This window comes from Tachyglossus aculeatus, chromosome 19, assembly GCF_015852505.1.
Source record: "Tachyglossus aculeatus isolate mTacAcu1 chromosome 19, mTacAcu1.pri, whole genome shotgun sequence".
Lineage (NCBI taxonomy): Eukaryota > Metazoa > Chordata > Mammalia > Monotremata > Tachyglossidae > Tachyglossus > Tachyglossus aculeatus.
In genome coordinates this window covers 16,486,689-16,502,095 of record NC_052084.1, presented here as the reverse complement: position 1 = coordinate 16,502,095, position 15,407 = coordinate 16,486,689, and the positions used below count along the sequence as shown (strand labels likewise).

At 48.4% G+C, this 15,407-nt stretch overlaps 1 protein-coding gene across 1 annotated transcript in view; it reads left to right on the top strand.

Moving 5' to 3' along the window:
* Positions 1–15,407, top strand: part of CCDC167 (coiled-coil domain containing 167) — a 28,224-nt gene that overhangs the window by 11,904 nt on the left and 913 nt on the right. Inside the window, exons 2-3 of the mRNA XM_038761195.1 lie at positions 8,805–8,899; positions 12,040–12,092. Coding sequence (XP_038617123.1) covers positions 8,805–8,899; positions 12,040–12,092 — 148 coding nt within the window. The remainder of the gene's footprint in view (positions 1–8,804; positions 8,900–12,039; positions 12,093–15,407) is intronic.

The following is a 15,407-nucleotide window of genomic DNA, read 5'->3' as shown; positions in this document are numbered from 1 at the left end:
TGCCCTTTCCTCTCCATCCAAACCGCTACCCTGCTCATTCAAGCTCTCATCCTATCCCGTCTGGACTACTGCACCAGCCTTCTCTCTGATCTCCCATCCTCGTGTCTCTCTCCACTTCAATCCATACTTCATGCTGCTGCCCGGATTATCTTTGTCCAGAAATGCTCTGGGCATGTTACTCCCCCCCTCAAACATCTCCAGTGGCTACCAATCAATCTGCGCATCAGGCAGAAACTCCTCACCCTGGGCTTCAAGGCTGTCCATCCCCTCGCCCCCTCCTACCTCACCTCCCTTCTCTCCTTCTACAGCCCAGTCCGCACCCTCCGCTCCTCCACCGCTGATCTCCTCACCGTACCCCGCTCTCGCCTGTCCCGCCATCGACCCCCGGCCCACGTCATCCCCCGGGCCTGGAATGCCCTCCCTCTGCCCATCCGCCAAGCTCGCTCTCTTCCTCCCTTCAAGGCCCTGCTGAGAGCTCACCTCCTCCAGGAGGCCTTCCCAGACTGAGCCCCTTCCTTCCTCTCCCCCTCGTCCCCCTCTCCATCCCCCCCATCTTACCTCCTTCCCTTCCCCACAGCACCTGTATATATGTTTGTACATATTTTTTTACTCTATTTATTTTATTTGTACATATCTATTCTATTTATTTTATTTTGTTAGTATGTTTGGTTTTGTTCTCTGTCTCCCCCTTTTAGACTGTGAGCCCACTGTTGGGTAGGGACTGTCTCTATATGTTGCCAATTTATACTTCCCAAGCGCTTAGTACAGTGCTCTGCACATAGTAAGTGCTCAATAAATACGATTGATGATGATGATGATGATGAATGGAGAATGACAGCAAGACAGAGAGAGGCCATCAGGAATGGAGAATGACAGTGAGAAAGAGAGAGTGGGTACCCACGTGCATACGTCGGTTTGTATACTCGCCCCTGCCCACCGTGGGAAGCCAGGCTCAGCCTGGGCCTTGCCCCCTGGGCGATCATCAGGCGTGAGGGCTGGGCTGGAGCGGGCTCTGAAGAGCTCTGACTCACGGCTCGATTTCTGCCGGAGAGCCAGAGCGAGACGTCCCCAGGGACCTGCCGGGGAATTTTACAGTTTCTCGCAACTCGGAGATTTTATTGCGAATGGGGCCCTCGGGAGCCAGCCCTAAAGCTCTGAGAATAAGGTGTTACTCCCTGAACCAGGCGACTAGAAGGAGATTTTTCCGTTGCTGGCTGCTTGTGCTTTGCTTTTGATGAAGCTCGGTGGGAGTGTGGAACAGCTGCTGCGGAGAAGATCTCTCTCTCTCCTCCTCTGTCTCTCTCCCTCTCCCCTCCTTGGCTTGCAGAAGACAGCTGCTTTCATGCATTGCACTTCCCAAGCGCTTAGTACAGTGCTCTGCACACAGTAAGCGCTCAATAAATACGATTGAAGGAAGGAAAGCTGTGGGCACAGGCCCTGTATACCCACCAGCGATGAAATCCTTTTCTTCTCACTGACCCCAGTAGCGTGAATAATTAAGTTACCTCCTAATAATAATGATGGTATTTGTTAAGCTTGTACCGTGTGTCAGAGCACTGGGGCAGATACAAGGTAATCGGGTTGGACACAGTCCTTGTCCCACATGGGGCTCACAGTCTTAATTCCCATTGTACAGATGAGGCAACCGAGGCCCAGAGAAGCAAATAATAATGATAATAATGATGGTATTTGTTAAACATGTACCGTGTGTCAAAGCACTGGGGTAGATACGAGCTAATCGGGTTGGACACAGTCCTTGTCCCACATGGGGCTCACAGTCTTAATTCCCATTGTACAGATGAGGCAACCGAGGCCCAGAGAAGCAAATAATAATGATAATAATGATGGTATTTGTTAAACATGTACCGTGTGTCAAAGCACTGGGGTAGATACGAGCTAATCGGGTTGGACACAGTCCTTGTCCCACATGGGGCTCATAGTCTTAATTTCCATTTTACAGATGAGGCAACTGAGGCCCAGAGAAGCAAATAATAATGATAATAATGATGGTATTTGCTAAACGCTTACTAAGCACTGTTCTGAGCTCTGGTGTAGGTACAAGGTCGTCGGGTTGTCCCCCGTGGGGCTTAAAGTCTTAATCCCCATTTTACAGATGAGGGGACTGAGGCACAGAGAAGCAAAGTGATTTGCCCAAGGTCACCCAGCAGACAAGTGGCTCCCGGGCTTCATGACCGCCCTTGGGACCTCTGCCCTTGACTCCCGGGCCTCATGTCTCCTGTAATTAATTTATTTGTATCTGTCTGTGATTGATTTATTTTATTCTATTGATTTATTTATATTAAATAAATTATATTATTATATTATATTACATTATATTATTATGTCTTGCCTCCCCCTGTAGACTGCGATCTCGCTATGGACAGGAAGGTGTCTGTTTAATATCGTACTCTCCCAAGAGCATAGTATAGTGCTTTAAATACAATTGAATGAATAAATGGTCTTTCCTTTAGCCGGGACTAGGAGACGAGAGGGGACACCAGTGTGAGATCCACAGGGTTCAGGGGCCCTGAACAGAAGCCACGGCCCACCACCTTCCCCGTCCTTCGGTCCCTGCCTCACTCCAGCCCCTCCACAGACAAAGCCATCTCCTTTCCTAAAACCTGCACGGAAGGGACCCGCCGCAGCCCTGAGCCTCCCGGCTCCAGCAATTTTTAACGTCCAAACCCAATCCCTTCTCCTGCAGTTTCACCACCTCCCTGGAAACAGAAACAGCCCCTCACCATCCCCGGAGACCTCCTGGTGACCTCTGCCCTTGACTCCCGGGCCTCATGTCATTTATTAATTTGTATCTATCTGTAACGATTGATTTATTCTGTTTACATTAAGGTCTGCCTCCCCCTCTAGACTGCGATCATCATCATCAATCGTATTTATTGAGCGCTTACTCTGTGCAGAGCACTGCACTGAGCGCTTGGGAAGTACAAATTGGCAACATACAGAGACAGTCCCTACCCAACAGTGGGCTCACAGTCTAAAAGGGGGAGACAGAGAACAAAACCAAACGTACTAACAAAATAAAATAAATAGAATAGATACGTATAAGTAAAATAAATAAATAAATAGAGTAATAAATATGTACAAACATATATACAGGTAGATCTCGTTGAGGGCAGGAATGTGTCTGTTTACTGTTATATCGTACTGTCTTTGCACTGACTTATCAAACAACCCCGGCCCTGCCGTAGGTCCAGGAGAAAAAGCACCAAATATCAGGAGACTTGGATTCTGTCGCTCTATCAGTTGTATTTATTAGCTCTTACTGTGTGCAGAGCACTGTCTAAGCCCTCAGGAGAGTACACCATAACAGAGTTGGTAGATATATACCTTGCCCACAGCGAGTTTAGGCTTAGTTCTGCCTGTAGCAGCCTGGCTAAGGTGGATGAAGACCACAAGTGCGCCTTGCCATTCGCCTACTCGCTTGTTGCACCCCCAATCAATCCAATCAATCAATCGTATTTATTGAGCGCTTACAGTGTGCACAGCACTGTACTAAGCGCTTGGGAAGTACAAATTGGCAACATATAGAGACAGTCCCTACCCAACAGCGGGCTCACAGTCTAGAAGGGGGAGACAGACAACAAAACAAAACATATAAACCAGTTTCCCCGGTCGGGGGCCTGGCTTCTAAAGCTGGGCCGTTTCGAGGAGAGGCGAGACCTTCAGCGGGCCATAAATATTCATGGGAGGAGGTTAGAAATCCAGGCCCGAAAACCTTGATTTGTGTCCGCCTGTTTCAGGCTCATTAAGAAATGGTAAATGAAATTGGGAGTGTCCGGAGGTTTTGCCGATGAATCGGACCGGAGCAGATAAAGAGCCCCGGACGCCAGCTACCCGGGACGCGAGCTGCGTGCGGGTGTGACTTGCCGCTCGTGCTACTCGTTTGCCTCCCTCAGTTTGTGGATTTTGCCCCTAATTAGGTCTCCGAGCGGCCGGGTCGAGATGGCTCATCGGGCGAGCGGCGGGGGGACTCCTGGTGCCGTCTGGCAGTCGGTCCATTTGATAATTACGATACTTGTCAAGCGCTTACTGTGTGCCAAACACTGTTTTAAGCCCTGGGAGAGGGCCAAGGTAATCAGGTTGGCACAGTCCCTGTCCCACGTGGGGCTCACTGTCTTAATCCCCGTTTTACAGATGAGGTAGCTGAGGCCCAGAGAAGGGAAGCGACTTGGCCAAGGTCACACAGCAGACGTGCGGCGGAGCTGGGAACCTTTCAACTCCCAGGCTCTTGCTCTATCCACCAAGACACGTAGTGAGGGAGGAACCGGCCGAACAGCTCTCACTGGGGCAGGGGGTGCCCGCCTTCTTTCCTCCGACCCCTTCGCCGAGACGATAAATCAGTCCCCTGGGTGGGCTGTGTGAGACCCCCCACCTCCTTTGAAAGTATCGAGGAATCAAGGCAGTAGGATCTAGGACCAAGCCAGCCGCAGTAGCCCGACTCCGACCGGGGAGGGAAGAGAAGTAATCATCGTGGTGCTTGTTAAGCGTTTGACAAGGGGCCAAGCACTGTGCGAAGCGCTGGGGTAGATGCAAGATAGTCCAGTTGGGCTCAGTCCCACAGGAGGCTCACAGTGTAACGGGGAGAAAGGAACGGGTATCGAATCCCCGGTCGACAGACGAGGAAACGGGAAGTGAGTGACTTGTCCGGGGTCGCGCAGCAGACAGGTGGAGGAGTCAGGATTAGAACCCAGGTCCTCTGATTCCCAGCCCCGTGCTTTCTCCATTAGGCCAGTAGAATGAGAGGCAGGAGGCCCAACTCCACCTCCGTGGGCCTCAAGGATTCCATTTGTGCCCCAGGAAACCTCGGTGATGCCTCCCATCCTACTCAAAGACGTCGGGGGGCTGGCGTTTTGATGAGGAGGATGGTATTTGTTAAGCGTTTACTATGTGCCAAGCAGGTAGATACAAGGTCATCAGGTTGTCCCACTTGGGGCTCACAGTCTTCATCCCCATTTTACAGATGAGGTAACTGAGTGACTTGCCCAAAGTCACACAGCTGACAAGTAATGAAAATGGGATAAGAACTCACAACCTCCGACTTCCAAACCCATGCTTCTTCCACTTAGCCACGCTAGCTTCTCAGGGTTTGGGGGTTATTCGTTCATCCGTTCATTCATTCAATTGTATTTATTGAGCGCTAACTGTGTGCAGAGCACTGTACTAAGCGCCTGGGAATCAATCAATCAATCAATCATATTTATTGAGCGCTTACTGTGTGCAGAGCACTGTACTAAGCACTTGGGAAGTCCAAGTTGGCAACATATAGAGACGGTCCTTACCCAACAGTGGGCTCACAGTCTAGGCCTGGGACTTCACTAGAGAAGCAGCGTGGCTCAGTGGAAAGAGCCCGGGCTTTGGAGTCAGTGGTCATGGGTTCAAATCCCGGCTCCACCAACTGTCAGCTGGGTGACTTTGGGCAAGTCACTTCACTTCTCTGGGCCTCAGTTCCCTCCTCTGGAAAACGGGGATGAAGACCGTGAGCCCCCCGTGGGACAACCTGATCACCTTGTAACCTCCCCAGCGCTTAGAACAGTGCTTTGCACGTAGTAAGCGCTTCACAAATACCATTATTATTATTTTTAGGGCGGAGTAGCAGAGTTCCGGGCATCCTCCTTCCATCGCCCCCTTCTCAAATGAGCACCCTCACCCACATTCTCAGGGCAGGCCGACTCGGACACCCGGGAGCGAGTGTGGGAGACGAGAGCTTTTGGACTCATAAACCACCACCCCACAGCAGAGCCTCCGGTCGAGGGCTCCCGGGTTGTTTTGGGGGTTTTTTTAAATGTTATTTGTAAGTACTCACTATGTGTCGGGTGCTGTACTAAGCACTGGGGTGGATGCAGGGTAGGTTGGGCACCGTCTCTGTCCCACACTGGGCTGGGAGGGAGCAAAGCTTCAGCTGGAGTTTGGGGGCAGAGGAGGTTGGGGCTTGGAAGACTGTAGGAAAGAGGAGGCTGGGCTTAGTACAGTGCCCGGCACATAGTAAGCGCTTAACATTAGTAAGTTACCTCTCCAACACTGTAATGCAGCCTCTAACTCCTCAAGTGGCTTGTATCAAATTTCATTATTTGGGGAGAAGGATTTGCACTGTTGATGCTAATTACATTATTGAGAATTACCTTATTTGATGCTAATTACATTATATATGTATATATGTTTGTACATATTTATTACTCTATTTTGCTTGTGCCTATCCTGTTTCATTTTGTTAGTATGTTTGGTTTTGTTCTCTGTCTCCCCCTTTTAGACTGTGAGCCCACTGTTGGGTAGGGACCGTCTCTGTATGTTGCCAACTTGGACTTCCCAAGCGCTTAGTACAGTGCTCTGCACACAGTCAGCGCTCAATAAATACGATTGATTGATTGATTAACAAATATCACAGAAAGGGCGAGGGGTTCCTCCTTCCCCAGCACTCGTTCTCCTGCTCTTTGTGGCAGGGGATGTAGCTGGGTTTTAGTCCCTGTGGTCGCCAAGGTCTTAACAAATACCATCATCATCATCATCATCAATCGTATTTATTGTTTATTTGATTATTTGATTATTTATTTATTATCATCATCACCTTGGAACCTCCCCAGCGCTTAGAACAGTGCTTTGCACATAGTAAGCGCTTAACAAATACCATCATCATCACCTTGGAACCTCCCCAGCGCTTAGAACAGTGCTTTGCACATAGTAAGGGCTTAATAAATGCCATCACTATTATTGTTATTACTCTTGTAAGCTCCCCAGCGCTTAGAACAGTGCTTTGCACATAGTAAGCGCTTAACAAATACCATCATCATCACCTTGGAACCTCCCCAGTGCTTAGAACAGCGCTGTGCACATAGTAAGTGCTTAATAAATGCCATCATCATTATTATTATTACTATTGTAAGCGCCCCAGCGCTTAGAACAGTGCTTTGCACATAGTAAGCGCTTAACAAATACCATCATCATCATCAAGGTGGGAAGCCACGGGGCCTAGCAGAAAAAGCACAGGCCCGGGAGTCGGTGGACCTGGGTTCTACTGCCGGCCCTGCCACTGACCTGCCGTGTGATCTTGGGCTTGTCACTTCACCGGCCTCAATTTCCTCAGCTGTATAATGGGGGTTAACTACCTGTCCTCCCTCCAAATAGACTGGGATTCCCATGCCGGACAGGGACAGCGTCCGACCTGCTTGTACATATTTGTTACTCTTTTTATTTATTTATTTATTTATTTATTATTTATTTATTATTTATTATTTATGTATTTATTGTTATTTATTTATTTATTTTACTTGTACATATCTATCCCATTTATTTTATTTTGTTAGTATGTTTGGTTTTATTCTCTGTCTCCCCCTTTTAGACTGTGAGCCCACTGTTGGGTAGGGACTGTATATGTTGCCAATTTGTACTTCCCAAGCAGTTAGTACAGTGCTGTGCACATAGTAAGCGCTCAATAAATACGATTGATTGATTGATTGATTAGCCTGTACCTACCCCAGGGCTTAGAACGGTGTTTGACACATCGTAAGCGCTTATCAAATGCCATTTTTTTAAAAAAAAAAATTGCCTTTTGGCCTTAGCGGGGATCGGAGTGGAGCCATCTCGGTGGCCCTGAAAGGCCCAGACTGAGCCCCCTCCTTCCTCTCCCCCCAACAACTGTACATATGTTTGTATCATCATCAATCATATTTATTGAGCACTTACTGTGTGCAGAGCACTGTACTAAGCGCTTGGGAAGTACAAGTTGGCAACATATAGAGACAGTCCCTACCCAACAGTGGGCTCACATATACATATATATACATATACATACATATACATATACATACATACACACATATATACATATATATTATATATATACATACATATATACATATACATCAATCAATCAATCAATCAATCGTATTTATTGAGCGCTTACTATGTGCAGAGCACCGTACTAAGCACTTGGGAAGTACAAATTGGCAACATATAGAGACAGTCCCTACCCAACAGTGGGCTCACAGTCTAAAAGGGGGACTTTTAGATGTATAATATATACATATATTATATATAAATCTGATTTATTACTCTCTTTTACTTGTACATATTTACTATTCTACTTATTTTATTTTATTAACGTGTTTTGTTCTGTTGTCCGTCTCCCCCTTCTAGACTGTGAGCCCGCCGCTGGGTAGGGACCGTCTCTAGATGTTGCCAACTTGGACTTCCCGAGCGCTTAGTACAGTGCTCGGCACACAGCGAGCGCTCAATAAATACGATTGAAGGAATGATGAGGCATTCCCGGTTCTAGGGGCAGAGTTTGCTCGCTCCGGTATGGGTGTCCGGCCTAGGCTCATGGCAGTCACGGCAGGTGATGGGCAACCGGGTGGGACCGTGGGACGCTCCTTCGGCCTGTCGGGGATTTGGGGGCGAGGACGGCTGAGAAGGGGAGGCTTCGCGTGAAGCGCGAGAAGCAGCGTGGCTCAGTGGAAAGAGCCCGGGCTTTGGAGTCAGAGGTCACGGGTTCGAATCCCGGCTCCGCCACATCTGCTGTGTGATCTTGGGCAAGTCACTTAACTTCTCTGAGCCTCAGTTACCTCATCTGTAAAACGGGGACTGTGAGCCCCACCTGGGACAACCCTGTATCCTCCCCAGCGCTTAGAACGGTGCTTTGCACATAGTAAGCGCTTAACAAATGCCAATTATTATTATTATTATTATTATCATTATTATTACTATTATTATTATTATTATTATTATTATTATTATTATTCGCGGCGCCAACCCCAGGACGCTGAGCGAGGCGGGGGGGACTTGGTCTGTTGCAGATTGACGGGCTGGAAGAAAAGCTGTCGCGGTGTCAGAGAGACCTGGAGGAGCTGGACGGCAGGCTGGGGGGGGAGGAGCTGAGCCCCCAAGAAAGGTACCTCCTCCCCTTGGCTCATCAATCAATCAATCAATCAATCAATCGTATTTATTGAGCGCTTACTGTGTGCAGAGCATGGGCTTAGAGAAGCAGCGTGGCTCAGTGGAAAGAGCCCGGGCTTTGGAGTCAGAGGGGATGGGTTCAAATCCCGGCTCCGTCAGCTGGGTGACTTGGGGCCGGTCACTCCAATCAATCAATCAATCAATCGTATTTATTGAGCGCTTACTGTGTGCAGAGCACTGGACTAAGCGCTGGGGAAGTACAAGTTGGCAACATATAGAGACGGTCCCTACCCAACAGCGGGCTTAGAATTAAGGATTAAGACTGAGCCCCATGGGGAACAGGGACTGTGTCCAACCTGATTACCTTGTGTCTACCCCTGTGCTTAGTACAGTGTCTGCCACTTAGTGAGCATTTAACAAATACCATAAAAAAAAAAGGTGAAAAAACCTAAGGCTTGAGCTGCAGAGCAGTTCTTTAAATGGCTGGGTTTTTTTCCTGATTTGACTCTCCCTGTCTGCTCCCCTGGCTTTCCGTGATGATGATGATGATGGTGATGATGATGATGGTATTTGTTAAGCGCTTACTACGTGCAAAGCCTGTTCTAAGCGCTGGGGAGCTTACACTAATAATAATGATGGCATTTATTAAGCGCTTACTATGTGCAAAGCACTGTTCTAAGCGCTGGGGAGCTTACAGTAATAATAATGATGGCATTTATTAAGCGCTCACTATGTGCAAAGCACTGTTCTAAGCGCTGGGGAGCTTACAATAATAATGATGATGATGGCATTTATTAAGCGCTTACTATGTGCAAAGCACTGTTCTAAGCACTGGGGAGGTTCCAAGGTGATGATGATGGTATTTGTTAAGCGCTTACTATGGGCAAAGCACTGTTCTAAGCGCTGGGGAGCTTACAATAATAATAATAATAATGATAATGGCATTTATTAAGCACTTACTATGTGCAGAGCGCTGGGGAGGTTCCAAGGTGATGATGATGGTATTTGTTAAGCACTTACTATGTGCAAAGCACTGTTCTAAGCGCTGGGGAGCTTACAATAATAATGATGATGGTATTTATTAAGCGCTTACTATGGGCAAAGCACTGTTCTAAGCCCTGGGGAGGTTCCAAGGTGATGATGATGGTATTTGTTAAGCGCTTACTATGGGCAAAGCACAGTTCTAAGCGCTGGGGAGCTTACAATAATAATAATAATGATAGTGGCATTTATTAAGCACTTACTATGTGCAAAGCACTGTTCTAAGCGCTGGGGAGGTTCCAAGGTGATGATGATGGTATTTGTTAAGCGTTTACTATGTGCAAAAGCACTGTTCTAAGCGCTGGGGAGCTTACAATAATAATAATAATAATAATGGTGGCATTTATTAAGCACTTACTATGTGCAAAGCGCTGTTCTAAGCGCTGGGGAGCTTACAATAGTAATAATAATAATAATGATGGCATTTATTAAGCACTTACTATGTGCAAAGCGCTGTTCTAAGCGCTGGGGAGGTTTCAAGGTGATGATGATGGTATTTGTTAAGCGCTTACTATGGGCAAAGCACTGTTCTAAGCGCTGGGGAGCTTACAATAGTAATAATAATAATAATGATGGCATTTATTAAGCACTTACTATGTGCAAAGCACTGTTCTAAGCGCTGGGGAGCTTACAGTAGTAATAATAATAATAATGATGGCATTTATTAAGCCCTTACTATGTGCAAAGCACTGTTCTAAGCGCTGGGGAGGTTCCAAGGTGATGATGATGGTATTTGTTAAGCGCTTACTATGGGCAAAGCACTGTTCTAAGCGCTGGGGAGCTTACAATAATAATAATAATGATAGTGGCATTTATTAAGCACTTACTATGTGCAACACGGTGTTCTAAGCGCTGGGAAGGTTCCAAGGTGATGATGATGGTATTTGTTAAGCGCTTACTATGTGCAAAGCACTGTTCTAAGCGCTGGGGAGCTTACAATAATAATAATGATGATGATGGCATTTATTAAGCGCCTACTATGTGCAAAGCGCTGTTCTAAGCGCTGGGGAGGTTCCAAGGTGATGATGATGGTATTTGCTTACTATGGGCAAAGCACTGTTCTAAGCGCTGGGGAGCTTACAATAGTAATAATAATAATAATGATGGCATTTATTAAGCACTTACTATGTGCAAAGCGCTGTTCTAAGCGCTGGGGAGGTTCCAAGGTGATGATGATGGTATTTGTTAAGCGTTTACTATGTGCAAAAGCACTGTTCTAAGTGCTGGGGAGCTTACAATAATAATAATAATAATAATAATGATGGCATTTATTAAGCACTTACTATGTGCAAAATGCTGTTCTAAGCGCTGGGGAGATTCCAAGGTGATGATGATGGTATTTGTTAAGCGCTTACTATGTGCAAAGCACTGTTCTAAGTGCTGGGGAGCTTACAATAATAATGGTAATGGCATTTATTAAGCGCTTACTATGTGCAAAGCACTGTTCTAAGCGCTGGGGAGCTTACAATAATAATAATAATAATGATGATGGCATTTATGCTGACCCCTCCGACCCCTTCCCCCGCTCCACCACTACCCGAGGCGAGCTCAGGACGTCCCTGGGGCTGCCGCCTTCCAGGAAGGCCGGGTCGATGCCGTGATTTCGCAGCGGACGAGCACCGTGCGATGGCACTGCTGCTCCTGCCTCGCCCGCCCCAGCCCCTCTAAAGGCCCCAGCCTCCAATTCCCAGAGGGTTGTTTGGCTGGCCCTTGGCCACGGGGGCTACCGGCAAGTGAGGAGGGGGGGATTGGGCAAAGACAAGAGGAAGGAATCCCGGTTGGGAAGGAGAGGGAATTCTTCCTGACCAGGCCGGGGACCTCCTTTCTCCCGTCGGTGTTTCCCAGAGTTGGGAGGGGGAGAGTCGGCTGGGGGCCCGATTCCTGGCTCATCCCGCTGCCCTCGGCTTGGAGGGGCGGCGGAGGCCCAAGTGGGGGTCACGTTGGGCACCTCTGATGCCCTGGGACTGTCGAGCGGGGGGCGGCGCGGGAAGAGCGGGGGCCGAAGGGTCGCTGAGAGCGCCTTCTCATCATCATCATCATCATCAATCGTATTTATTGAGCGCTCACTATGTACTGTGTCTCCTCTCTCTCCAGGAAGGCCCTCGAGAAGCAGAAGAAGGGGCTGGAGACCCAAGCCTCCAACTACGGTAAGATCCCTGGCCGCCCCGGACGCTGACCTCTGACCTCCGGCGGCTGCCCCAACTCGGGGCTGTGGGGCGTCCAGTGGGGAGCCGCTGCTTTCTGGCGGCAGTGTGGTGACGGACAAGCAGGGGCCGAGGAAGGAACCTCTCCATACTCCCCGGCGCGGGTGGAAAGCGGGGGACGGGAAGCGGGGGGACCCAGTAATGGCCACATCCCATCCCGTAATCCTCATCTCCTGCCCGCCCCCCCTCCATCTTCCAGGGCTGAGTTCTCCCCCTCCTCTCCCCTCCCCTGCCTCTACCTCCCCCCAGGAACAGGGATTGGGAGGGAAGAGCTGAGATGACCGGTGAGGATGGGGGTGGAGAAGAATGGGAGACCCGGCCGTTATTATTAATAATAATAATAATAATAATAATATTATGTTTGGTAGCCCTGGGGCTAGGTGGGGGGCTCTTTCTGCTTGGCGGGGAGGCCCACTGCAGCACTCTGAGGGATTGGCGGGGGAGAAGGACTTTTAGACTGTGAGCCCACTGTTGGGTAGGGACTGTCTCTTTACGTTGCCAACTTGTACTTCTTAGAACAGTGCTCAGCGCTTAGAACAGTGCTTTGCACATAGTAGGCGCTTAATAAATGCTATCATTATTCCCAAGCGCTTAGTACAGTGCTTTGCACACAGTAAGCGCTCAATAAATACGATTGATGATGATGATGATGATGAGAAGGATGTAAGCGAAATGGTCATTTAACCCTCCCCTCATATCAACATGCAGATTCAATCAATCAATCAATCAATCGTATTTATTGAGCGCTTACTATGTGCAGAGCACTGTACTAAGCGCTTGGGAAGTACAAATTGGCAACACATAGAGACAGTCCCTACCCAACAGTGGGCTCACAGTCTAAAAGGGGGAGACAGAGAACAAAACCAAACATACCAAAAAAATAAAATATAGATTCGTGAAGTGTTCCATGTTTTTGACCATTTTGATAGCCATCCACGTGTCCTGTTTTGTTGTCCGTTTCCCCCTTCTAGACCGTGAGCCCGCCGTTGGGTAGGGACCGTCTCTAGATGTTGCCGACTTGGACTTCCCAAGCGCTTAGTACAGTGCTGTGCACACAGGAAGCGCTCAATAAATACGACTGAATGAATGGATGACGGTTCGCCGCTCAATAAATATGACGGTTCTCAGCCTGTGGTGGCACCTGATGGGTGAGCCCACTGTTGGGTAGGGACTGTCTCTATATGTTGCCAATTTGTACTTCCCAAGCGCTTAGTACAGTGCTCTGCACATAGTAAGCGCTCAATAAATACGATTGATGATGATGATGATGGGTTTCCTGTCTCCATTCCCGACCCTGTTTCCGAGGAAGCACTGCCCTGCCGTTGACCCCCGCCCAGTTGTAGCCGGGGAAAGGCGTGGGTAGTGCCCAGGCTGCCCTCCCGGCCGCCTGCGAGCCCGTTGTTGGGTAGGGACCGTCTCTATATGTTGCCAACTTGGACTTCCGAAGCGCTTAGTACAGTGCTCTGCACACAGGAAGCGCTCAATAAATAGGAATGAATGTTGGGGTGATGCTGCCACCTGCTGGGGCGCTGGTCGCCTGCAGGGCAGTGGCCGGAAATCAATCAATCAATCAATCAATCATTATCATTATTATCATTATCAATCGTATTTATTGAGCGCTTACTGTGTGCAGAGCACTGTACTAAGCGCTTGGGAAGTCCAAGTTGGCAACATAGAGAGACAGTCCCTACCCAACAGTGGGCTCAGTCTAAAAGGTGGGCTCACAGTCTCAAAGGACTCTAAATAGTCTAAAAGGATCATCTAAAAGTCTAAAAGGATCATCATCATCATCAATCATATTTATTGAGCACTTACTGTGTGCAGAGCACTGTACTAAGCGCTTGGGAAGTACAAGTTGGCAACATATAGAGACAGTCCCTACCCAACAGTGGGCTCACAGTCTAGAAGACTTTCCTTTGGACTGGAAAGTCCAAAGGGCCGGAGCCGAGGGAATGAGTCCAGTCGGCGCCCCTTCTCCCGGGCCCGGAGGCCGGATCACCCGGCCTCCACTCTCCCGAGCGCTCACTACGGTACCCTGTGCTTACTAGAGAAGCAGCGTGGCTCAGTGGACTGTGAGCCCACTGTTGGGTAGGGACCGTCTCTATGTGTTGCCAACTTGGACTTCCCAAGCGCTTAGTACAGTGCTCTGCACACAGTAAGCACTCAGTAAATACGATTGATTAGGAGTCGGAGGTCATGGGTTCTAGTCCCGACTCCGCCACCTAATACATCCCTTCAAGGCCCTACTGAGAGCTCACCTCCTCCAGGAGGCCTTCCCAGACTGAGCCCCCTCCTTCCTCTCCCCCTCCTTCCCCTCTCCATCCCCCCCCCCCCCCCCCCCGCCTTACCTCCTTCCCTTCCCCACAGCACCTGTCTAGATGTATATATGTTTGTACGGATTTATTACTCTATTTTACTTGTACATATCTATTCTATTTATTTTATTTTAATATGTTTGGTTTTGTTCTCCATCTCCCCCTTCTAGACTGTGAGCCCGCTGTCGGGTAGGGACCGTCTCTAGATGTTGCCAACTTGGACTTCCCAAGCGCTTAGTCCAGTGCTTTGCACGCAGTAAGCACTTAATAAATGTCATTATTATTATTATTACTGTGTGCAGAGCACTGTACTAAGCGGTTGGGCAGTCCAAGTAGGCCATCTTACCTCCTTCCCTTCCCCACAGCACCTGTATATATGTGTATATGCCTGTACATATTTATTACTCTATTTGTTTTACTTGTACATATCTGTTCTATTTATTTTCTTAGTATGTTTGGTTTTGTTCTCTGTCTCCCCCTTTTAGACTGTGCGCCCACTGTTGGGTAGGGACTATCTCTAGATGTTGCCAACTTGTACTTCCCAAGCGCTTAGTACAGTGCTCTGCACACAGTAAGCGCTCGATAAATACGATCGATTGATTGTTGGGTAGGGACTGTCTCTATATGTTACCAACTTGTACTTCCCAAGCGCTTAGTACAGTGCTCTGCACACAGTAAGCGCTCGATAAATACGATTGAGTGATTGTTGGGTAGGGACTGTCTCTATACGTTGCCAACTTGTACTTCCCAAGCGCTTAGTCCAGTGCTCGGCACACAGTAAGCGCTCAATAAATACGATTGATTGATTGATTGTTGGGGAGGGACTATATATGTTGCCATCTTGTACTTCCCAAGCGCTTAGTCCAGTGCTCAGCACACAGTAAGCGCTCAATAAATACGATTGATTGTTGGGGAGGGACTATATATGTTGCCATCTTGTACT